The sequence below is a fragment of the Rana temporaria genome, chromosome 10 (assembly GCF_905171775.1).
Source record: "Rana temporaria chromosome 10, aRanTem1.1, whole genome shotgun sequence".
NCBI lineage: Eukaryota > Metazoa > Chordata > Amphibia > Anura > Ranidae > Rana > Rana temporaria.
Genome location: NC_053498.1, coordinates 71258142 through 71284519, shown reverse-complemented (window position 1 = coordinate 71284519; position 26378 = coordinate 71258142). Strand labels below are relative to the sequence as shown.

At 41.3% G+C, this 26378-nt stretch overlaps 1 protein-coding gene across 2 annotated transcripts in view; it reads left to right on the top strand.

The window, feature by feature from the left end:
* HYOU1 (hypoxia up-regulated 1) overlaps window positions 1-26378 on the top strand; it is a 63463-nt gene that overhangs the window by 12004 nt on the left and 25081 nt on the right. For both annotated transcript variants that reach the window (XM_040325432.1, XM_040325431.1), the window contains exons 2-14: window positions 697-799; window positions 9094-9187; window positions 11938-12016; window positions 14386-14540; window positions 16570-16646; window positions 17684-17865; window positions 18093-18208; window positions 20463-20649; window positions 21144-21278; window positions 22119-22201; window positions 22329-22461; window positions 24662-24849; window positions 25315-25453. In XM_040325432.1, coding sequence (XP_040181366.1) covers window positions 727-799; window positions 9094-9187; window positions 11938-12016; window positions 14386-14540; window positions 16570-16646; window positions 17684-17865; window positions 18093-18208; window positions 20463-20649; window positions 21144-21278; window positions 22119-22201; window positions 22329-22461; window positions 24662-24849; window positions 25315-25453 — 1641 coding nt within the window. In that variant the 5' untranslated portion in view covers window positions 697-726. The remainder of the gene's footprint in view (window positions 1-696; window positions 800-9093; window positions 9188-11937; window positions 12017-14385; window positions 14541-16569; window positions 16647-17683; window positions 17866-18092; window positions 18209-20462; window positions 20650-21143; window positions 21279-22118; window positions 22202-22328; window positions 22462-24661; window positions 24850-25314; window positions 25454-26378) is intronic.

Sequence of the window (26378 nt, the reverse complement as noted above, 5' to 3'; positions counted from 1 at the left end):
GAAACCGGTAAATCAATGGGTTTAGTTCCGCTTTAATGAATAGCCACTTCTTAAAAGAACCAATTAAAGTCGCCCTTTTTTTTTTTTTTTTTTTTTCTTTCTATTTTTTTACTTTTAATTCAATTAGCAAGGCTATGAGGTGGTATTATGATGGTGCATTAATAAATATTGGTTATTTACTCACAATACCCTCTGAAAAATTGTGTAAACTTAACTTGTGTTTCATGTATGATGAGATTAGTGACTTAATTTGCTTGTAATTAAGGATGTCTCTTGTTGTTCAGGCCTTTATCCTGTAGAAACTTCTTGTGTAGGGATGTTTGTCTTCCTGTCTCAATTTCTGGCGCTTCAATGGTTAATAGCTCTGGGTCTTTGGTCAGAACTGCAGTGAAAGCCCCCAACACAGGACAGGGAGAGAAGTCTCAGCCTTGATACACCATACAAGCCCAGCGTGTAATAGGTGATAACCGCATCAGCCAGGCCACCCCCACCAATATGTTTCGCCCCACCCTGCTCGTAGAGCTTGCATTCTAAAAGGAGGGATACAAAAGGTAATAGCTGCAGAGAATGATTTGATGTCGGTGGTATGTTTGACACCCAGAGTAGATAATTTTTAACATCTTATGACCATTAAAGGCGTGCTTTAATAAAATGCTATACCTATTGTATACTGAATGTTTTTTTCCTTATATTTAGGTGCACATTGGCAGACACAGAACACAGAAGATGGGGCTTGCAATGAGGACTGCAGGAGTTCTCTTCCTGTTTCTTTTGGTTGATCTCTTGCCTTCTCAGACGGGTAAGAACGTGCCTGTAATTGTCTGCGCAAATCGGCAGGTTTTAGGTGTTAACTAACTTTTCTTGTAAGCTCCAACTAAAGCAACTGAAAGCTTACACAGGGCTTCCTTTCCTTTCACATAAATAGTTTGAGCAAAGGAAAGATGAATATGTGCTTATGGGGAGAGGTCACTACTACAGTGCAGGTTTACTTTCAAATTATTATAAATGTACTTTTTTTACAGCAGTTTATACTCGAGCTGCATGTTTCTGGATAAAAGCAATTCTTTTGCTTGGACTAAAGATCATGATTCTTTGCATAACATACCGTATTTGCCGGCGTATAAGACGACCCCCTAATTTTCCAGCCAAAATGTTGGTTTTGGGATATACTCACCGTCTAAGACTACCCCCTTCCTACTAGTCATGCCTCGCCTCACGGTGCCACCATTACATGCCTCACGGTGCCACCATTACATGCCATTACCCCTCCATTGTGCTGTTCTCCCCGTCTGCACTCCGCTCCGTGTCCCCCTTCGCTGTGCCCTTACATTATCCATGCAGAATCGCGGCCGTACTGTACGTTTTTTCAAAAGCCGCGCCTCCTACGTCTTCTGTTCCGTGATAGGCGGAACACTCAGCTTCCCAGGAGGCACTGTGTTCAGTGTCCGCCTATCACGGAGGCCCTCTCGTCCAAGGACGAGAGGGCCTCCGTGATAGGCGGACACTGAACACAGTGCCTCCTGGGAAGCTGAGTGTTCCGCCTATCACGGAACAGAAGACGTAGGAGGCGCGGCTTTTGAAAAAAAACATACGGCCGCGATTCTGCATGTCTGTAGGGTAAGGTTAGGTTACCAGCGTATAAGACAACCCTCGACTTTTAAGAAGACTTTAAGGGGTTAGAAAGTCGTGTTATACGCCGGAAAATACGGTAATCTTTCACATTATACAAAAAAATTGGGCTAACTTTACTGTTTTTTTTTTACTTTTTTTTTTCCCCTCCAAAAAAAATGCATTTGAAAGACCGCTGCACAAATACAGAGCGACATAAAACATTGCCACGACCGCCATTTTATTCTCTAGGGTCTCTGCTAAAAAAAAAAGTGTGTTTTGGGGGGTTCTAAGTAAACTTTCTAGCAAAAAATACAGATTTTTAACCTAAATAACAAATGTCAGAAAAAGGCTTAAGTTGAGTTGATTTTCTAAAGGCAAATCCACTTTGCACTGCAAGTGCAGTCGCTGTAGATCTGAGGGGAAGCTCTGCTGATTTTGATCATCCAATAATGTGCAACCTAAAGTGCTGTTTTGTTATTTTCCTTGCATGTCCCCCTCATATCTACAGCGACTGCACTTGCAGTGCAAAGTGGATTTACCTTATTAGTAAATAACACCTTAGTCTTTAAGCGTTTAAAGTGACCTCAAGACTGAAGTTCATCCCTTTTTGATCCCTTTCTTTTTATCTGTTTGCACTGAGCAATGTTGTGATTAAGCTTTGGCGGTTGCCTTTTTTTTTTTTTTTTTTTTTTTTTTTTTTTTTTACCGCTCTGAGCAAAGAATGGCTCTGCGCTTGTTACAAGAATTGTGGAAATGCTGAATTAAGATCGTGAGGAGAGTTGAGATCTCAAATTTTTAATGATTAATCGTCCAGCTCTAGTTTATACTTATCTGCTCTGCAGTGGAATTGCACAGAGCGGCCCAGAACATCCTCTTCAGGTCCCCTGCTGACGCTCCTGGTTCCTCCTCCCTGGTTAGTGCCCCTATAGGAAACTGCTTCCTATGGGGACACATGTGCAAGCTTACTACCTGCTCCCTCATCAATGGTTTTGATTGAAAGCAGTGGGAGCCAGTGATTCCTGCTGCCTCAGCAAAGTCAGTGAGACCAGGCTGTGAGGGCAGAGGAGTGCTGCAAATGTGCACAGCACTGGATCAAATGAGTGCTTGGGTAAATAAAAGGGGGGCTGAGGTGGAATACTGATGGCTGAACATGTTTTACCTTTAATGCAAGGAATACATTAATAGTAACAATGGGTGATCTATAGAATGCGCCCTAAAAAGTCGCCCACCGTTGCGCCTATGGAGGAGTGGATGATGCCTAGCTGCTGTTTAGAAGATAATAAGTGAACAAAAAGAATGTAAGATGATGAAACTCTCTAAGGAGTGTCAACAAATTAAAACAGCGCTATCAAATAACTGTGCATATTTGACTATATAAAATACATTACTACAACCCATATGTAATGATATACAGTGATAATAAACAAAATATATCCAGTTTAAGAAATAAACACTAAACTGTGACTGTAATAATAAACACCCGTGATTGACTTAAACGTGAAGTGAACGCACTGAAAGTGCAAGAGACAGTCTTTAAAAATAATTTAGAACGTGGCCAAACAAAGCAAAGTTCATGTGTATAAGGATCCTGCGATCTTCAAATTTTTTCAAAAACTTCCACCACACCCGACAGTGCTCAGTGACTCCTCCCCCATCAAATGGACACTCACCGGATAGGTATGCCTCACACTCTCGTGTTTTGGCACAAAAAACCTTATCAGATGTAGTTGTTCCCGTCAATAAAGATGTAATCCAAATATGACATCCAATCAGTTCCACATATATGTCAGAGAGAGACAAAAGAAGTGCAAATAGTGTGATACCATCAAAGGTTTAATAGCACACCAAAATAAAACTTCAAACAGTGCACTCACAAACAAAATCTTATAAAACAGCAGAATATCACATCAAGAAACTCCTTCAAACGTCAAAATGGTGAGAAGCGGTCACGGCGGACCCCCGATCAGCGAGAAAAAGTGAAACCAATTCTCCTACTCACGGTGCCATGGACTTCTGTCAGAAGCGGCTGCACATCCACTTTTTCTCGCTGATCGGGGGTCCGCCGTGACCGCTTCTCACCATTTTGACGTTTGAAGGAGTTTCTTGATGTGATATTCTGCTGTTTTATAAGATTTTGTTTGTGAGTGCACTGTTTGAAGTTTTATTTTGGTGTGCTATTAAACCTTTGATGGTATCACACTATTTGCACTTCTTTTGTCTCTCTCTGACATATATGTGGAACTGATTGGATGTCATATTTGGATTACATCTTTATTGACGGGAACAACTACATCTGATAAGGTTTTTTGTGCCAAAACACGAGAGTGTGAGGCATACCTATCCGGTGAGTGTCCATTTGATGGGGGAGGAGTCACTGAGCACTGTCGGGTGTGGTGGAAGTTTTTGAAAAAATTTGAAGATCGCAGGATCCTTATACACATGAACTTTGCTTTGTTTGGCCACGTTCTAAATTATTTTTAAAGACTGTCTCTTGCACTTTCAGTGCGTTCACTTCACGTTTAAGTCAATCACGGGTGTTTATTATTACAGTCACAGTTTAGTGTTTATTTCTTAAACTGGATATATTTTGTTTATTATCACTGTATATCATTACATATGGGTTGTAGTAATGTATTTTATATAGTCAAATATGCACAGTTATTTGATAGCGCTGTTTTAATTTGTTGACACTCCTTAGAGAGTTTCATCTTACATTCTTTTTGTTCAAGGAATACATTAAGGTAAAAAAGGCTTTATGACTACTTTAACCACTTAACCCCCGGACCATATTGCTGGTCAAAGACCAGAGCACTTTTTGCGATTCGGCACTGCGTCGCTTTAACTGACAATTGCGCGGTCGTGCGAGGTGGCTCCCAAACAAAATTGGCGTCCTTTTTTTTTTTTTTTTTTTTTTTTTCCCCAGAAATAGAGCTTTCTTTAGGTGGCATTTGATCACCTCCTGCGGTTTTTAGTTTTTGCGCTATAAACAAAAATAGAGCGACAATTTTGAAAAAAATTAAATGTTCCTTTTTGCTATAATAAATATCCCCTAAGTTTAGTTCAGTTTAGGCCGATACGTATTCTTCTACATATTTTTCGTAAAAAAAATATCGCAATAAACGTTTGGTTTGCGCAAAAGTTATAGCGTTTACAAAATAGGCGGTACTTTTATGGCATTTTTATTATATATATATATATATATATATATATATATATATATATATATATATATATATATTTTACTAGTAATGGCGGCGATCAGCTTTTTTTTTTATTTATTTTTTTGTACTGCGACATTATGGCGGACACTTTTGACACATTTTTGGGACCATTGGCATTTTTATAGTGATCAGTGCTATAAAAATTCATTGAATTACTATAAAAATGCCACTGGCAGGGAAGGGGGTTAACACTAGGGGGCAGGGAAGGGGTTAAGTGTGTTCTAACTGTGGGGGGTGGACTCACTAGGGGAAATGACTGATTGCTGTTCATACATTGTATGAACAGACTGTCAGGCATTTCTCCCCTGACAGGACCGGGAGCTGTGTGTTTACACACACAGCTCCCGGTCCTCGCTCTGTAACGAGCGATCGCCGGTTCCCGGCGGTAATCGCACCTGCCGGGCACGCGTGTCGGGATCAGGGACGAGCGGGGGGGCGCGCACACGCTCCTAGTGGCCGCTTCGCTAGGTGACGTAGAGCTACGTGCTCTCGCGCATGGGAGTCGACCTGCCGCGGTGGCTGGTCAGCAAGTAGTTAAGTTGAAAATCTGGGCTGTCTAAATTGATCATGTGATTAAAATTGTGCTTTGGCAGAGTTTATGGGGAAAATTATGCAGACTCATTGCTGACCTACCTCAGTACCAATTTTCACCAATGTTAAGGTGGCCCTCTCATGCACAGCCTCTGATTGGGGGGTTACAGGCAGTACCCCAGTAATAGGCCTGGGCCCCATCTGATCAGTGCAGGACGCTGTCTGGGCATGTAGTAGTGGAGGTATCTTTTCTAGACTCAAGGATTCCTTTGCTGGTCACCCTGCATTGAGTGCAACACGCAGAGCAGATGAGAATCTTCACACACACATGTCAGCAAAACAGACTTTGTGTGTGTGTGTGTGTGTGAGACTAAGCTTTATAACAGATAAATTGTATGGATAGCATTTTGTGATGCATCTCAGATAGGACATGCTCTCCCTGGGGAATGGTGGACTGAGGTCACACAGGCTATGCCTCTCTATGGCAGGGGTCTCCAAACTGCGGCCCGAGGGCCAGATGTGGCCCTTTGCTAGCCTTTATCCGGCCCTTGGGGCTTTATTCCTCCCACTGATACTGTGGGCACTGTTCATCCAACTGACACTATCCAAAGGGTACAATTCCTTCTATTGACACCAACAATGGGGCACTAGTCCTCCCACTGACAGCAAAGATATGGTATTGATTACTCCCACTGCACATTTTCTACTCCCAATGGCCCTAGTCCGGCCCTCCTAAAGTCTGAAGGACCGTAAATTGGCCCTTTGTTTAGAAAGTTTGGAGATCCCTGCTCTATGGGAAACCCTGTACATCATATGAAAAGGTTTCCTTGCTTAGAACTGGCAGGCGAGAGACCCTACAGAGCCTCCACCATGTTTTACAGATGACGTGTGCTTTGGATCATGAGCTGTTCCAAGCATGACACCCTTTTTGCCAAAAAAAAAGTCTAATTTGGATTTTCTAATCTTCAGGCTTATGAATTGTTTGTACCTTGTGGTGAACCTTTTTTTTTTTTTTTTTTTTAAATTGCTCTTGTGAAGTCTTCTGTTTGTAGACTTTGACAATCATACGCCCACCTCCTGGAGAGTGTCCTTCACTTGAATGGATGTTGTGAATTTTCTTTACCATAGAGAGAACCCTGCGATCATCCACCACTGTTGTCTGTCGTGGACGTCCAGGCCTTTTTATATTACTGAGCTCACCAGTGCGTTCTTTCCTCAGAATGTACCAATCAGTTGATTTGGCCACACCTAATGTTGCTGCTATCTGTCTGATGAATTTGTTTTTGAAGCCTTACAATGGCCGGTTTAATTTGCATGGACAGCTTCTTTGAACACATGATGTAGGTTCACAGCAATAGATTTCAAATGCAAATACCACACTTAAAATCGACAGACCTTTTACCTGCTTTATTCATGAAGTAACAAAGGAGTAGCCCACACCTGGTCATTAAATGGCTTTTGATTCATTTGTCCAATTACTTTTTGTCCCTTGTGTGGCTATTCTTAAGTTGTAATTCCTAAAGCCTTCCTCTGATTTGGATGTACATACCCTCAAATTAAACCTGAGTGTGCGTATTCCAATATATCTTAAATATGTCCCCCCCCCCCCCCCCACAGGTATTTATCAAAATGTATCCAACACACGTGTTCTTCAAAAAGTTTCTGCACTTTTTTTTCTTAACGTTTTAAAGACTGTGTATGCATGCATAGATTTCCTAGTAATCAAATCTTATTTTCAATGATCACCGGTAAAGTGTTTTTGTAGCAATAACCAATTTTTATATTGCTTCAATACATATGTCTGTATGATCAAAGTACAGTTCATCACAAATACTTTGCAATGAGCATGCTGTACAGATTGGTGTCGTTGAGCTCCAGCCTCAGAAGGCAAGTGTCTCTACACCAGAATTTCCCCTAAAAATGTCACTGGGCTTCAGAATATGGGTTTCGCAGTTCATGATTAAGATGCAGATGAGGTGGACAGAGAACTCAAGCAAGGGATGGAGACAAATATGAACCACAAGTGATAGTCCTTTTATCAGCAGCCAAGTCAGCATTCTTGTAAGGAAAGGTTTGCTGTGGGCAATATCGGCCTCCCTGTGTTTTCCAGTAGGGGTACCCTTTAAGTGAAGTGAAATGCAAATACTGACTTTTTTACATAGTCGTTGAGCTAGGCTACACCAACTTTCTACACCTCCCCATTGTTGGCAAAGCTGCACACTACATTGTAGGTGATCTTATTGAGACTAGAGGGGGTGAGGCCAAGCGTGACTTTCCATATGCAAATCTTTACTTTTCCTATAGTCAGCTGCCTGTATTTCAAGATCGTGTGTGTGGTGTTTTTGCAACAGCACTTTATGATTTGTTTTATTTTAAAATAATCTATGCTTTCCTACTAAGTTCAGACACTTTGTCTTCTGGTTTTCTGTGTGGCATTTCCCCAAGCTACCTGGTGAGGACGGGCACACTCATAACATAATTTTTTATGTTTCATAACCGTTTTTGTGCCTGCAGTCAGAACATTTCAAGGCAATGGTAATGCCTGCAAAGGGAGCCTGGAGCATACACACAATACATGTCTTCAAGGGAAGTGATTGATGGCAGTCAATCAAATCTTGATAAGTGTCTATCTTCAGAAACTACAAAAAGCAGTGTCGTGCCCTCCCCTTGATCTCGGGTACACTATGCTGAGGTAATTGATCCCACAAAGCTGGCCATACACAGTTCTATTTATTTTTTTATTTTTTCCCATTCCAAGGTTTATAGAAAAGTAATTTGTCAGAAGGGTTGTCTTATTTTTCTTCCAAAACCCTTAAAAGAGAAGCGTGGGAGTACAAAATAACAAATATCCATGCTCCCCTAGGTGGCTGCAGCATCGATCAGTTCTACAGCTGACCCCTGTCGGCTCTACTTCAAGAACTGAGCCATCAATGATTGCTTATTTTCTGGCTCTGCCCCTCCATCGCTCACTGGTGCTGTGGAGGGGGCAAGAGTGGATCCCAACATTATTGTTGGTATTGATGCAGAGCCTGAATCGGCTCTATGACCTCAGCTGACCGTGGTTTTTAGCCTGCTGTTGGCTAAATCGGCGTTACAAGAGTGCGGATCCAAGTTCGCTTCTGTGATCCACAGGAGATGTATAGCCAAAAGAACTTCAATTCTACTTGTTCCTTTCAATCTTCATCCAGATATGTTGTTATTTGAATGGAGACCCAGACAGGTTTCCTTACAGTGTATTCTAGAATTTTTTTTTTTTTTTCTGATATACGGCCAGCTTAAGTTTTCAGGCCAAAAGTGCCTAGTTTGATAAATCTGTCGCTGGCTCAAATATCTATATCTATATCAGTCGGAGACCATCAAAACCATTCCATTGTAAAAAGTCAAGCAAATTGCATTCAGATCCCAGAATCCTCTGCTTCTGTGTACAGCTGTTTTGCGTCTCACCTGCCACTCCCAACCCAGATGTGTATATCACCTGTGTATTGTGCAACCCAGAGATTCCTGCAAATGATTGCTCAGATCGTGAAGAAGCAAAAAGTATAGACCGGTTTGTGTGGGAATTTAAAATTGCATAACCAAATGTGGCCCAATGTCAAAGTTGAGATTCCACCAACTCTTTATAACTGCAATGCGAAGTACGTTTACCTAAATTCAGATGTTGCATTTGCACGGGCTTGAGATCTATTTTCTGCTAAATGCTTTTTTTGTTTATGTATTCTTTCTTTTATAGAGTCTGTGGCAGTCATGTCTGTGGATGTGGGTTTCGAATGGTTAAAAATCGCTATAGTCAAGCCAGGAGTTCCTATGGAAATTGTCTTAAACAAGTAGGTTTCGTTATTTATTTAAAAAAAAAAAATCATTTGAATTTAAGGAATAGAATACTACTTTCCGGTTATAGAATATATCGACACCGTATATTTCTCTTAATACGTTGGAGAAGGAGTGTCTAACCTGTGGCCCAACACAAAATCGTAACAATTTTGATAATTTTTTTTTTTTGTCAAAATGCGCTTATACTTAGGCAGGGATCACACCCAACTCGCATGGCAGTTCACACTGCCATATGCGAACTGCTGGGGAGTGTCTTACAACATTAACGATATCCCCATTTCAGCTCGCATATCACACTGTGAACTGACAGTTCAGACATGAATCGGATCGCATAGGTGTGAACACCAATGCGATCCAATTCTGGTGTGGACCAAAAAGGGGTCCTGTGCGTGTTTGGTCCGAATAAGGTGCGATACCAGCCATACTATCTGTATGGCTGAAATCGCATTGCACAGACATCGCATATGATCTGTGGTGTGAATCGTGTGATCTCGCACAGTGCACCATTGTGAACCCAGCCTAAGTGAACACATGCAGCTGAAGGAAAAAATTGACAGCCTCTTTCTACTAGACTTTTTTAAACTTATTTTTCTTTGGAAAGAAAAAAAAAAATCACTTTTCACAATTGTGCCATATTCATGTTACCAGTTTTGGGCAGCTCTCATTTGTGAGCAACTATTTAAAGTGTAACTTCACCCAAAAGGGGAAGTTCCACTCTTCTTCCTCCCACCCCCTCCTCCTCCTTTTACATTTTGGCCCTTTTTTTTTGTGGGGATAGGAGTGGGTAACTTATTTGGCAGGTACCTGCTCTCCCTACTTCTGGACAGATCACTGCAGCTCTGCCTTTGGGGACACAACAGGTCCCAGAAGACTGCATTCACAAAATGCAGTGCGGCTTGCACATTTGAAAGCCAGGTGTAAAGCCGCAAGGCTTCACTGCTGGGTTCCCTTGGTCAAGATGGCTGTGCCTGGACTCAAAGCTTAATTGAAGACTTGAATTTTTTTGGGGGGGAGACTGGAGTTCCTTTTGAAGCGCGCATACAGGGCAAAATTAGATCTAAATATCACCTTGAGAATTGCTACTACATCCATCGATCCAGATATGTCTGGGAACTATAGAAATGGACAACCTTGACCCTGTATAGTATCCAGTGCCCAAAGCAAATATTACAGGCCTGGGGTCTGTCCATGGTCCCGAAAGGTACACGCCAAGAATAAAGCTAGCCATATATGGATAGATGGAACTAAAAGTCATAGGAAAAATCTTAGGCAAAGTTTGTTCAGAAATTCTCAAACCTTTTGTTTGACTGTAGCTATCCCTCTCAGACATGCACCATGTGGCCTGTCTGGCTAAAGCAGATTTCTCTGCCACTATGTCTGAAGTCTTTGGAAAGCTTCTAGAACCTTTTGGTTTCTATAGGCGAGAAGCATTACACACATCCTGAGCTGGGGGGAGTGGTCACTACACCTAAAGATCCCGAAGCATCGGTGTCAAATTTAGGGAGGCCCAGATGTGAACCTCCCAGGTTCAGCAACAAACTGGACAAGTGTCTCTAGTTACAGGGCTCCTCTTGTGGAAGCAATGCATGCCCTAGTGCGGGAGTTAGCAGCCTGATCGCAATCTACCCTTAGACAGCGGGCATGTGATGGGTAGATCACAAACACTTTGCCAACACCACCTCCAGTGATTACTATGGCCGACTGCGGTCCTTGATCCCAGCCTCCACTGCTCTCATCCTCACAGTAGTGCGGGAGGATGCACAGTTCTGGATGGCGGGTGGGAACTGCCCTAATTACCCTTTAAAGTTAACCAGCAGTTGATTGGTTGCTAGGACGCCGGCCAGCTCTTGCAACCAAACCCTAGCTTGTAATGTGAAAATTAACTCCGGCAGCTTGCATTCCCACCCTCCATCTAGCACTGTTCTGCCTCCCCGCTCTCCACTCTTTATATAGTAGGAGAGTGAAGCTAGAACACTACAGTTAGTGTAGAGGGTGATGTAAATGTGGCAGAGCAGACTGCTTTGGGGGGCACAAGATGTGAGAGGGAGCATTTGTGGAGGTCGCTACTGAAGGGGGGGGGGGAGTGCTATGAGAGGGGGCAGTTGGAGGTGATGTGAGAGGGGGCAGAGGGCCATAGGACACTGTTGGAGGGGGGGGGGGGGGACTGGCAGAGTATACTATGACACACTGTTTTCTTAATGCCGTCTTTTTATTGAGGGTTGATTTTTTTTTTTTTTTTTTTTTTTTTTTTTTTTTTAAGAATTAAAGGGGTGCACCCTGGGATTTTTTTTTTCCCATGTTGTCCAGGTGGATTTCTACTCAGAAGTTTCCTAAACCTCTGGGCTCTACCTATGCAAGTCTGTATAATCTCCCTAGCATCACCCACTCCTCTAGACTGGTGACATGTTGATGGTTGCATAACTCCTCCCAAGAGCTAGCCCATTGCTTGCATCGGGGCTGTGATATTTTCAGGCAGCCATGTACAGGACCCTGCCCTGCTCTTGCCACCAGCAATGGACTGCCTGCATTCCATAGAAGCGCAGATAACCCAATGATATTGCCAAGTCTAAAAAAAATAACACAAAGTGAGTTAGAAATGTCATTAGCATGTTGATGTCAGGGAGGAACAAGGGTAGGCAAAATATATAATCGGATATAACTAGCTTTAAAGTTGCACCTATACTTGGTTTATTATATAGTGTAGAATTCGTCTTTAATAATTTTGCACTAATGATCTCTTTAGGGAATCGAGGAGAAAAACCCCTTTTTCTATCACATTGAAAGAAAATGAACGCCTTTTTGGAGATAGTTCTTTAGGGATGGTAAGTTTCTACTTTTTGTCCAATATTAGAATGCAAATTTGAATCTAACAAATAGTGATAGATATTTGGCAAAGAATATGTATTTATTCCTCCTTATCCTGTCAAACATTATATATAAACTTTTACACTCTGCCCCCCCCTGGTCGTTCCCCCTAGTGACATCACACACACACGTCTTTCCCTTGTATCCCCCCCAAGTCAAAGCTTAATTGAACAAGCTGAAGTTAGAAGCTGATTGGCTACCATTCAGATTCTGCGTGCACCAGTTATAGTAAATTTCCCCCTTGTGTTCATTATTTCCCAGACTTTTACTGTTCTGGAACAAACACACTTTTACCAATATTTAAAGCATTGTGACTTCTTTTGTTCTTTGCATACTTTATTCAGTGATGGATGATTAAATAGATTGCAACCTAAAAGTTTTTGCTTTTTCACTTCGGATAACTGGATTATAAAAAACAAAACGTATTGTCTTTTTTTATTACATTGTGTGTGTGTATGTATGTATATGTGTGTGTGTGTGTGTGTGTGTGTGTGTGTGTGTGTATATGTATGTATGTGTGTATGTGTGTGTGTGTGTGTGTGTGTATATATATATATATATATATATATATACACACACACACATGCCCCCGCTGTGCCGTGCCGATCTTCCTACCTTATTTTTTTTGCTGCGGGCATTCATGATTCAAAAGCCGCGCCACCTCCTCAGACTGTTCCCTGATAGGCGGAACACTCATTTTCCCAGCGGGGCCTCTGAGTGTTCCGCCTATCACGGACGTCCTCTTGTCCGAGGATAAGAAGGCATCCGTGATAGGCAGAACACTAAACAGAGGCCCTGCTGGGAAAATGAGTGTTCCACCTATCACAGAACAGTCTGAGGAAGAGGCGCGGCTTTTGAAACATGGATGTCCGACGACAGATCCAGCGCAATGTCCCTAGGTTTTCTGTGTTGCTCGATACTCATGTGTTTTTTAGCTTGGGTTGTAAACTTCTAAACCCCTTGCATATGTGTGTATTTTAGCTAAGGTTACTAGATTTTCAAAACTAAATTGTAGACATCCTTCTGATTGTCTGCTTTTAGCCACACCCTCATTTGTAGCCACACCCACAGTCTGACATTTTTTTGCACACCCTGAAACAGTTGGTCACAGATATTGGTCCAAGAGACAGACATTTAAAGTATAATGCCGCGTACACACGATCGTTTTTCATGACGAGACAAATTTATTTTTTTGTAATTGGTCATTAAAAACGATTGTGTGTAGGCTACAGTGCATTTTTCTCAATGTGAAAAATGTCCATTAAAAATTTAGAACATGCGTTTATTTATTTTTCTCGCCGTTTTTCACGTCGTGTGTAGGCTTTAATGAAGGGGAAAAAAAATGTGCATGCTCAAACAAGTTATGTGATGGGCGCACTCGTTCTGGTAAAACTAGCATTTGTAATGGAGATTGCACATTCGTCGCGCTGTAACAGACTGAAAAGCGGGAATCGTCTCTCGCCAAACTTTTACTAACAGGAAATCGGCAAAAGCAGCCCAAAGGGTGGCGCAGTCCGAATGGAACTTCCCCTTTTATAGTGCCGTTGTACGTCACCGTGCTTTGAGCATTTTTATTTAAAAAAAATTTCTTCGTGATCTCATGTATGCAAGGCACGCTTGACAAGAATCACGTTGAGAACAACGTTGTTGTTTTTTTCCATGACATTAAAAATGGTCATGTGTACGCGGCATAAGACAAAATACGCTGAATGATGCATGAAGTGTTGTTGCAATTTGGCCGCAGCAACAGTGAGTCTATGCTGCTATGGGTGGAGAGACCGGAAAGCATAAAGTCCGAGGGTCAGGTTAGGAACAGGTAACTTGGATTGTGGCTGGTGTCCATGTCTCGTGTTCTGACCTCTTTACCCTTCCCATTTTCTCTATTTGGGTCGTCAACAGATTGGTCCCCAGAAGCCAGGCAACGTATAGTAACCATTGCAGTGTGCATTCTCGAACTGAAGTCACACTGTGCAAGGATCAATTCTAAATGATGCAGCGGTGCTAGAAGCGAATGCGTGGCAATGGATTGGTGCTCACGATGCACTTGCATTATTTAGCATTAATGCCTGCATAGCTTACCTTCATTGGAGCCTGCTCACTGCAGTGGTTGCTATATGGGGTTCAGGAAAACTGATGCCTGCCTTGTTCTCAGTCCTAAAGTTGGAGTGTTTGACCCTAGAAACAATAAAAAAAATGTTTGAGTTTGGTAATTTGTAACTCTTGTGGTCTATGGTTTATGTATGGTCTCACCATTTATCATGTGTACAAGTTACTATAATAAATGAGTTATTAATTTATGCTCTATTTTATGACCATCTTCTTACAGGCAGCTAAGAATCCCAAGCAGACATTTCGCTTCTTCCAGGATTTGTTGGGGAAAGGGGCAGAGAACCCACAAGTTGCAGCTTTTAAAAAGAGCTTTCCAGATTATGATATTGTGAAGGATGAAATTAGGGGTACAACCCTTTTTAAATTATCAGAGTAAGTTGTGACGTAACTCCCCCCCCCCCCTTTTATTTTTTTTATTTATTTTTTGTATATTTTTTTTTTTTTTTTAATGCATGGAGTGTATGAAGGTAAAAAAAAAAAACTTCTGCCTTTATGACTGAACCACTTGTATAGTTATAATACACGACTAATCTCCACCAGAACTGATGTTTTAGTTAAATACCATTCCATTATGTTTTGTGAACACTTTTGCCATAATACTCTGTTACTGTTTATCTTAAAACTTGGAGTTTCCCAGTTCTCCTGTTGTGTTCTCCATAATCTTTAAAATTAACATGGAGATTAGTTTGGATATGGGGTACATATTTATTGTTATTTATTACTATTTGTTTGGGAAGCGCACATATACCACCAGTTGGTGGTCCCAAAGCATGTAGACGTTAAAAAGTAGATTAACCACTTAAGCCCCGGACCAATATGCTGGCTAAAGACCCAAGGGGTTTTTACAGTTCGGGACTGCGACGATTTAACAGACAATTGCGCGGTCGTGCGATGTGGCTCCCAAACAAAATTTGGCGTCCTTTTTTCCCCACAAATAGAGCTTTCTTTTGGTGGTATTTGATTACCTCTGCGGTTTTTATTTTTTGCGCTATAAACAAAAATAGAGCGACAATTTTGAAAAAAATGCAATATTTTTTACTTTTTGCTGTAATAAATATCCCCCAAAAACATATATAAAAACATTTTTTCCTCAGTTTAGGCCGATACGTATTCTTCTACCTAATTTTGGTAAAAAAATCGCAATAATCGTTTATCGGTTGGTTTGCGCAAAATTTATAGCGTTTACAAAATAGGGGATAGTTTTTTTGCTTTATTTTTTTTTTTTTTTTACTAGTAATGGCGTCGATCAGCGATTTTTTTTTTTTTTTTTTTTTTTTTTTTTTTTTTTTTTTTTTTTTTTCCATGACTGCGACATGGCGGACACTTCGGACAATTTTGACACATTTTTGGGACCATTGTCATTTTCACAGCAAAAAATGCATTTAAATTGCATTGTTGTGAAAATGACAGTTGCAGTTTGGGAGTTAAACACAGGGGGCGCTGTAACATTTAGGGATCACTGTGTATGTGTTTACTAGTGTAGGGGGGTGTGGCTGTAGGACTGACATCGATCGAGTCTCCCCTATAAAAGGGATCACTCGATCGATGCGCCGCCACAGTGAAGCACGGGGAAGCCGTGTTTACACACGGCTCTCCCCGTTCTTCAGCTCCGGGGAGCGATCGCGACGGAGTGGCTATAAACAAATAGCTGCGCCGCCGTCCCGGATCGCTCCCCGAGCAGACCCGACCTCCGCATGTACCGGGGGGGGGGGGTCCCGATCGGACCCCCCACCCACGTCTAGGCAGGGGCGTACAGGTACGTTGCTGTGCCTGTCCGTGCCATTCTGCCGACGTAAATGTACATGAGGAGGTCGGGAAGTGGTTAAAGGAAACTCTCCCCCCTCGCCTTGGCTCTAAGAAGGGGGGGGAAATGGGTAGTTCTAGAAATTCAGCAACTTTACAAATGAGTGCGAGTTGCATTACTTATGTGACAGGTTTTTTGCGTTCCTGGAGGGTATGTAATGGCTGTGAGGAGAGACACGCATACGGCAACTATGCCTCCCCCCCCCCCTACTGCCCATTCACAGAAGCCTTTGTATTTTGTGAATGAGCAGGAGGAGGGGAGGGCTGGGCATAACTGTTCCAGACACTATGCTTTTGAAGGAACCACAGTAAGCAGCATTGGAAGTTATTATGTTGGAGAACATTAAACCTGTCAGGTGTGAATAATAGTTAAGAGGTGGCAGGTACCTCATAAGTCTTAACTCATGGTATGCCTGCAGTTTTTCACAAAGCGACTACATTTCCGGAATTCAGCTTTAGATGTTTTAAAAGTAAAAAAAGCTGGTCTTAGATTCTTTACACAGCACTTTCTCACTCTCTAAACCCCATTGTATTGTTTGCAACTGATCTTAAATGTTTTTGTCTTTTTTTTTTTTTTTTTTTTTTTCTCACATTTTAGAGAAGCGACTTATTCACCAGAAGAATTGCTGGCAATGATGCTGAATTACTCCAGATCCCTAGCTGAGGAGTTTGCAGGTTAACACTTTCTACTTCTAAATGCATAGAATTTATGCAGTTAAAGTTGCACACTGGGGCACCTGTGACCACTAAAAGGGTAGTGATTAAAAAACAATTCAGTGGTGCAGGTCTGTCGTCCAAATCCTTCTTCTTTTTTTTTTTTTTTTTTTTTTTTTTTTTAGTCAACATACGCTTTAAAACCTTGGGTCATGCCAGTTTTGACACCCCTGCTATGTATAAAAAAAAAATCCTGATCACTGTTCTACCCAGGATATTCAATGACTGCAATGTCTACCTGCACACCTTGCTTCCTCTCCTATACTTTCTACATTGACATACTTTTTATGGTTGCATAATTAACCCTGCAAGCTTGAGCGCTCTAAAAATTGCTTACCTTGAGGTTGGCTGCATTATGACTATACGGTCAAATGTCAGGGCTGTATTTACGTTTTTGTGCTGTCCTAAATGCATCTGATTGAAGATGGTGTTTTGTTTTTTCCATAATAAAAACAAACAAACAATTGACCCTGCCCTGTTTATTCCAACCCACCACATGATTTAAAAAAAAAAAAAAAATCAGTGAAATGGGATCAGAACTGCTGCTTTAATAGTAAGCTTACAGACTTGATTCTGCTCAAACTGCCCCATCCAATCACAGCTCTTAAGTTCTGCCTCCAGTATGTCAAATTAATGTAAATGTATATTTCCTTTATTCAAATCACTTTGTACCATCCTGTCATCCTGTCGCAGAAGCCTAAGGACTGCCCACATCTTCTGCAGCCTAACCAATTGAGTTGCTGAAAGGGGAAGGTCATCCATGAGCCCCCCCCCCCCCCCAGTTTGACCCTAAATTACCTGTTAAGTTTATTTGATTCAAGCATAATCGGATCAAATTGAATATAAACTCTCTCTAAATTAATGAGTCAAAATATTTTTTATAGTATGTGTAAGAAAATGTTTGCAAATAGGTTGAATAATTTTTAGTAGATGTACCCATCTGAGCTTTGAGTTCTATTGATTTTGACTTATTTTTACCTTCTATTTCTTTTATTCAGAGCAGTCCATCAAGGATGCAGTAATTACGGTTCCCGCTTTCTTTAATCAGGCAGAACGCAGGGCTGTTCTCCAGGCTGCTAAACTTGCTGGCCTTAAAGTGCTTCAGCTTATAAACGGTAATACTGCAGTTGCATTGAACTATGGGGTCTTCAGAAGGAAAGACATCAACGCTACTGCTCAGGTATGGTTTTGCTTTGTGATCTTTATAATATATCTTGTCTAAACAGCGCAACCACCTTTACACTCCTTTAAAGTGCATCCCTCTCCCTCTCCCATTTGTATGAATCATATACTGAGAATGTTATGTCTGCTGTTATTTTCAAATGCACGTGTTTTCAATAAGGAGCAATCCTTGATGTGAAAAAAAGTCATGCTAAGCTTATATCCTGATATTGCTTTATTTAACAGAACATTATGTTTTATGATATGGGATCAAAAAGTACAACTTGCACCATTGTGACTTATCAGACCATAAAGACCAAAGACTCAGGAATTCAGCCACAGCTACAAATTCGTGGTGTTGGGTAAGAAATTAATAACATTTCAGAACAGTTTAGTAGCTTTTAAGAATTGCAGTTTCTCAGAATGGTATTCTGGTTGAGTGCACATTTTATTTATTAATCATATATCACAGGACATAGAAAAGTTCATATTCATGACTACTGGAGTTATGCTGCTACTTTCAGGTGAATAGACACATGTTGGCTGCGTTTTTCCTGGTTCTTCACCAGGATAAAGTGGCTGAGGCCTTCATCCTCCTTCATCCTACCCAAGTCAGAACATTGTGTTTTTATAACATCTATTTGTCCTAAGCATCATAAAGAAAAAGCGATTCACTCTTTGGATGTTTGAGCTGTTCACGTTCAACTATAGTCTACAGCTTCATTCCGACAGTCTGATTTCCTATTTGTTCCACCTGATGGTCCTTGCAAAGTTAAAGGGGTTGTAAAGGTTTGTTTTTTATTTTCTAAATGGGTTCCTTTTAAGCTATTGCTTAAACTGCATTTTTTTGGTTCACTTACCTTTTTCCTTCGATTTCCCTTCTAAATGTTTTTTTTCTTTGTCTGAATTTCTCAATTCCTGTTCCTCAGTAAGCTGTTCTGGCTGGCTATCCATGATGGTGGAAAGCTTACTGAGGAGAAACGGGAAGTGAGAAATTCAGACAAAAGAAAAAGGGGGAGGGGAAATTGAAGGAAAAGCTAAGTGAACCAATAATGCACTAGCTTAAAGGAACTTGTTTAGAAAATAAAAAACAAACCTTTACAACCCCTTTAAGGCTGCTTCTTGATCCACTATTTCTAGGTGGATTCTTCAGCTCATTTGTCAGGCCTTTGTCAATGTTTACATGGGGCAGTTGTACATTATGTGCTTGTTTCAATTGCTGTACTTCTGTTTTCCCATGACTTCCACTGTGCTCATTTATGTGGTTGTTTATCTGTATCTTGTTGCACAACTTTGAAAAAACAATAAAATCCTTGTAAAGCAAAGGCAATGTTCCTTCTTTTCCGTTAAGGCTCTTTTTACCAGGAGTGTCAATGTTTCCTGGGATATTGAGAATCAAGCTTCCCCAAGTTTGTTCAGCTACCACCTGATCTTCTCGTAACATGTATATGGGGTTCTACCTGGCAGATGTTCACGCCTCTTGTGGGTGGCAGTTTTGGTTAAAAGGTCTTTGGGGGATTTTCCCCACTTTTTGTTTTTTATCGTTTTGCTACACTGTGGCCCACCCTTTATATTATCCTGTGTTTTGAAATATCCCAAGTTGTCAAGGAATTGTGATGTACAATTCAGAAATCTGGGTTTTTGGTTTACCTGTCAGTCTGTTCCTCATTGCGTGCTACAGAGCTGAGGCTGAGCAGAAGAAAGGTTATGCCTGGGTGGGAATCCCTGGAAGCGACGGCATAACCCAAGTAGTCAGGAATATCAACTCCTTTTGTGTCCTGTGAATTTACTCCAAGACAAGTATTTTACAGGGTAAACCATATATAGCGAAAAAGAGGATGAGATCTCTATGATGCAAAAATTTTACTTCTAAAGTCCATCTTCACAAAAATCTCATAAATTCAAACCGTACAGTTTCAAGTATTGCAATGCTCTTCGTCAAGCCAAGGGCATTGTAATGCTTGAAACTGTACAGCTGCGTGTTTGAATGTATCTAATTTTGTGTAAAGATGGACTTTTGAAATAAAATGATTTTATCGTACAGAGATCTCATCCTTGCTTTTTGCGCTTTCATATCGGATCAATTGGGAGGAGCCCGCTTTTTGATGTGATCTCTGGCATGACAGGAGTGACTCTCTACTAAAGCACTTACCCAGTCCCCTGCCTGGCCAGAATTTAAAGCTCCTCTTGCTTCAGCAGTGGCTTGGCATCCCTGCATCAAATGCACACCTATGGGCCCTACATCGGTCTTGATGCCATCAAAAGGCATTTAACTGCCAGAGTGCAATATAGATGCTGTGGGGACAAGTCTACCAGCCTGGAAGATCAGTAAAACTGCTTTTCCATGTTCCAAGCTTTTTGCTTTGCAATGCGGGCTCAGCCCCACTGTATGGAAGAATTTTTACTTTTTTCTGGAGTTTAGCCTTCAAGAGCTGGATGCATGTCATGAATGGCATAAAATGACAGTAGTATTTAGGACACCTTAACAGCTCTTCAATATGGCATGTTCTTTAACTTGGTAACCAAATAACATTTTATCCAAATGTCAAGAGGATTACTGAAATAAGTAAAACATGATATGGCATTTTTTATATACATTTATATTATACTTCCTAGGTTTGATCGTACTCTTGGAGGTCTAGAAATGGACCTAAGACTCCGTGAGCATTTGGCAAAACTTTTCAATGGACAGAAGAAATCCAAAAAAGATGTACGAGAGAACCCACGGGCAATGGCTAAGCTTTTAAAAGAGGCAAACCGTGTCAAAACGATTCTGAGTGCAAACAATGATCACATGGCACAGGTAGGTACCCATATGCAATGGTTTTATTTTTGGAAAATCTACTTTAAGTATTCTAGTTGTGTGTGTGTGTGTGTGTGTGTGTGTGTGTGTGTCCACCCTCTAGTGTCACTATTTGCATCACTTCACAAACTTGTGTCTAAGCTAGAGATACTGGAATGTAACTGCTGGGTGTTCTCTGCTGACTCTTGTACATATAGAGCTTTAAAAAAAAGATATGTCTTTGCAACCGATAAGATTTAAACATACCGTTGAGGTTTCAAATTTGGTTATGCTGGAAACAGAAGTATAGAGAAGCAGTTAGTACTACTGTCCTTCCCTAGGACAGTAGTACTAACTGCTAATATGCTAAATATTAGTCGGCCCCTTATTGGGGCCTAATCTGCAGGTGATTAGATAATGAGCAGACTGAAGTAAATTGAGTAAACTTTCTGACTTCAGCACAATCATTTATTTACTGCAAGCTTTATAGTAAGTTTCTAAATGTTTTTTCCTAGATTGAAGGACTTATGGATGATATTGACTTCAGAACCAAGGTGACTCGTCAAGAACTTGAGGAGCTTTGTGAAGACCTATTTGAAAGAGTCCCCATACCTGTGCAAAAGGCTTTGAGTGGTGCTGAAATGAACATGGTAAGGATCCATTTAGCAAACTGTTGTGTAAAGGTGTGTGTGTGTGTGTTTTTTTCCCTTTTTAATGTTTTCTTTGCATTAAGGTAAAAAACCTTCCATGATCTGCTCCTTCATCCCGCCCCTAATTACCTACCTTCTGCTGCTGTCAGTAAAACCTTTTGGGAAAGGGGGGTGGTACCAAGTTGCACTGTATCTAGAGTATGGCAATAAAGTGCAATCAAGAAATATGCATAATACATACAAACCTTTAAAAGAGGACCAAAATTCATATGTAAATATCAAACTAGAATCCATTTAAAAATCTTGTGGAAGAATCCGTGTTGAAAGTGAATATCAAATACCCATCGTTGTGACACCCATCACCAAAGCTAAAATGGTGGCTTGCCAGAAATCAATCTGTCTCTTAAATTAAAATATTTGCACTGAGCCTGTAAACATGTCAAAGTCCACATCGATCAGCTTCCATCAAGAGAAATGGGCAATCGGCAGTCGCACATGCACAGTAGCGTGTGTGTATGTGTGTGTGTGTGTGTGTGTGTGTATGTATGTATGTGTGTGTATATATATATATATATATATATATATATATATATATATATATTGTGTGTGTGCTCCGATTCAAGCCCACACAAGTGCCCCCATAGCAAGTGACTTGCTATGGGGGCACTCAGAAGTGTTGGGGGGGGGGGCGCAGAAGATCCTGAAAGGGACTGCTCTTTGCAATACTATTGCACAGAGCAGGTAAGTATACCATGTTTATTATTTTAGGGGGGAAAAAATAACACAAGCCTTAATCACTAAGTGGTGAGAATAACCAAAACATATTACATTTGTTCACAGGATGAAATTGATCAGGTGATCATAGTGGGTGGAGCCACTCGTGTACCTAAAGTTCAAGAATGGCTTCTTAAAGCAGTGGGCAAGTAAGTACGGCATGCATTATATGGATGGAGCCTTTATAAAGAATTGTAGGCGTTCCATTTTTTTTTTTTTTCAACCATGTTATAGTAGCCCTGTGCATAGTAATTTTTAGATTCTCTAATCTTATAGGGAGGAGTTGGGAAAGAACATAAATGCAGATGAAGCGGCAGCTATGGGGGCTGTATATCAAGCAGCTGCTCTTAGCAAGGCATTCAAAGTTAAGCCATTTGTAGTTCGTGATGCAGCGATCTATCCAATACAGGTAATTGTGTGTTTGTTTGTTTTTATGAAATAATTTTTATTGAAGAAAAGGTTTTTCATTTTTGCATCTACAAACGCAACACAAACCAGAGAATAACCACTTAACCAGGAATTGCAAATATATAAAAAGGAAAAGCGAGGAGTCCCCCGATGTGGGGCTTTAAAGGCAACAGTAATTAAAGTAAAAATAATGTATGCAAAATAATTTTATTTATCAAATAGAAAAAGGGGTTTACACAGCATAATGAATTTAAAAACAAATGACATAGGTAAAGTTTGAAAATGATCCACAGAGTAAGTACAGGACCCTACGCGTTTCGGGTATTCCCTTCTTCAGGGGCCGAAGTCTGTGTGAAAGAGAAACAAACATATTGTGGGTAATGACTTGCAGTACAAAGATAAATGGTAGCGTGCATATTAAAGTGCAATTTGACAGCATCATACCGGTCACAGCGTTTTCAACTTTGCAAAACACTAAAGGACATCCCAAACATGGCGCAGAAATTCCTTAAGATAAAGTGCAGGAATGGGAAACTGGTATCTTGTATCTCAAAAAGCAAAACCCTGGGCCAAAGCTGCCAAAACTTGAAAGTTTGCTGCCCCTGGGATTGAAGGACAGTATCCACATAAGTCTATAAAAAGTACATAATTTCAAGACATATATAAAGGAAAAAAAACAGTATAGCAAATTGGTGCCATACCAAAAGTAGCAAAAGCACATACCTATAGGTAGAGGGTGAATTTTGTAGATTGGCCAGAGGGGTCAGGAGAGGGCACAAAAAACAAGGGTCTGAAAATTTAAAAATATGTGACGAAGTCTAAACATAAATGGTAAGGCAAAGAGAGGTCCATTTAACCAAGATGAACTTACTTACATGTCTAATGTCCTCATGTCAGACATTGCAGGAGGGCGGCGGTGTTTAAATAAAATCCCTCGATCCTCTCTATTTAAACACCGCCGCCCTCCTGCAATGTCTGACATGGCAGATGGCGGTGGTGATTCTCATGAGGACATTATAGACATGTAAGTAAGTTCATCTTGGTTAAATGGACCTCTTTGCCTTACCATTTATGTTTAGACTTCGTCACATATTTTTCAATTTTCAGACCCTTGTTTTTTGTGCCCTCTCCTGACCCCTCTGGCCAATCTACAAAATTCACCCTCTACCTATAGATTAGTGCCATACCAAAAGTAGCAAAAGCACATATTTGCTATACTGTTTTTTTTCTTTTCTTTATATATGACTGCGACATTATGGCGAACACATCAATTTTGACACATTTTTGGGACCATTGTTGTTTTCACAGAAAAAAGTGCTATAAAAATGCACTGTTTACTGTGAAAATGACATTTGCAGTTTAGGAGTTAACCCCTACAGTGCCCCCTAGTGGTTAAGTGTGACCTCATATGTGTTTCTAACTGTAGGGGGGCTGGACGTGTGACGTCGGTGATGGTCTCCCTATATCAGGGAACAGATCACTGACGCAATGAGGAACGGGGAAGGTGTGTTTACAGCTCCGGGGACCGATCGGGTCCCCCGGTCACGGAGCTTTGGACCGGGTCGCACTCGCGACCCCACGGCTGGGCTTAGAGACGCGTACAGGTACGTGATTGTGCCCAGCCGTGCCATTCTGCCGACGTATATCGGCGTGAAGGGGTCCTTAAGTGCATTAAGGTGAAAAAACACCTTGCAATCTCGGGGGGGGGGGGGGGGGGGGGGGGGGGCCCCCCCCCCCCCCAGTTTTACCTAAGCCATGAAAGTCCTGGGGTCATTCCCACGATGGTTCCCCTGCTTGAGGCGGCTCTTCATTGGAGATCGATGGCAGCGCAGCCATTGGCTCGCGCTGCTGTAAATTTTATCTAATGACACGGCGTGGCCGAGTGATGGTTGGCAGCTTTAGCGTGCACGCAAGCTAACCCCCTTGGGAGAGAGCTTCGCATGAAGTGGGTTTAGCACTTGCAGGGAGTAGCTTAGACACCCCAGAAGACCAGGATCGGGGCCACTTTGTGCAAAATTAACTGCTTTGAAGACCCAGTTTTTTCCTATTGAACATAGTTGCATTCTTATGCTGCACTTCATCTATTAATGTAGGAGGCCATCGCCGCCACCTCTTTCTGAACCTTCCATGTTTTTGTTTTTTTGTTTTTTGTCAGTCACTTGGTCTGCAGATTGTCATTTCTTGGGTTTTAAATCCCACAGGTGGAGTTTACTAGAGAGGTGGAGGAGGAAGAGGGCATAAAAAGTATAAAACACAACAAGAGAATTCTTTTTCAAAGGCTTGCCCCATACCCACAGCGCAAGGTTATCACCTTTAATAGATACACAGATGACTTTGAGTTTGATATCAACTATGGAGACCTTGGCTTTCTTGATCAAGAAGACCTGAGGTAAGTCTTCATTCTTGTGTGGGGTGTTTGTGTATTTTCTTTTCTCTTGAGTGAGGGAAAAAAGGGGGTCTCTGCATATGTGTCCCTAAATATTGGCCATAGCCTGAAATTCCGACCTGGATGGAATTGTAGAGTAAAGTTGGTCTCCCGTGTGTGTGGTGTTGTGTGTGTGTGTGTGTGTGTGTGTGTTTTTTTTATATTATTGCCTATTTCTGACATCGCCTTACTGTTTGGTCCCCATCTGTGGAATGTAACACGTGTATTCCCACGATATTTATTTAGAATTGTATTGACTGTAAAACATTTTTATTTGTCCATCCCAGCATGGCGCCTTCTGTAAAATGGTGCAATTGTATTTAATTTTGATTAGTTACAAGCTAAAGAACTCGGGAACCGGAAAAAGCGTTTTGATGCCTAAACTATTTAAATGTGTGTGGGTTTTTATTTATTTTTTTCAACCTACAGGATTTTTGCGTCTCGCAATCTCACCACAGTCAAACTTGGTGGAGTTGGGGAGAGTTTTCAGAAGAATTTGGACTATGAATCAAAGGGCATCAAAGCTCATTTCAACATGGATGAAAGTGGAATACTCAGTCTTGACAGGGTAATGTTGCTGTGCAGAGTGATCTTGCAGTAAAAACAAAAATAAACTTTAAAGCTTAAAGTGTTTGGAAAGGCTCAAGGTTTTTACCTTCATGCATTATATGCATGAAGGTAAAACGCCTGTGCAGCAGTGCCCCCAACTATAACCTGAGCCCCATTTCGATTCGGCGATTGTGCCTGGGTTCTCCTGGGTCTCTCCTCATTGGCTGGGACAGCAGCGGTAGCCATGGGCTCCCACTGTCAATCGCAGGCAGTGAGCCAATGAAGAGAGCAGGCTGAACACTCGGTGTGACTGGACACAGGGTAGAGGGTCGGAAGCTGCTTGCTATGGGGAACTAGGGAAAAGGAGCAGCCTAGAGCTTTAGCTTAGGACCTGGAAAGAGGAGGAATCGAGGCTGCTCTGTCCAAAATCTTTGCACAGAGAAGGCAACTATAACATGTTTGTGTGTTTTATAAAAAAAAAAAAAAAAAATTGTAATATCACGAACTCTGGGGACAAAAATCTTTACCTGTGCAGTGGCTCACGCCCCCCCCGGAAAAAAATGCTCACTGTTGCCTAGAGGTTAATGACTAAGATGATCTTCTTGGCCTTCTGCCTCTCCCATTCATGTCTTCTCTTCATGTGACTTGTCCTCCAAACTCTTGCCTTTGCTGCCCAACCAGATGTGGCTTCCTGATGTCAATCTGTACAATGCGGGACTAGCGGCCCTGCATTGTGCGGGAGGATGCCGAGGGCTTGGCCACAACCCCAACAATGTGCGTGTCTGGGTGAATACCAACTTCCAAGAGCAAACCAGAAAATTGGGCAAGCAATTTTTTTATTTCAAATTGAGATTCATTACTTTTTACAAATCTGCTAGTGTGCAATTGACATGTAGAGTTTACAACTTTTACATAATCGACATTTTCTGTGTACTGTAGGTAAA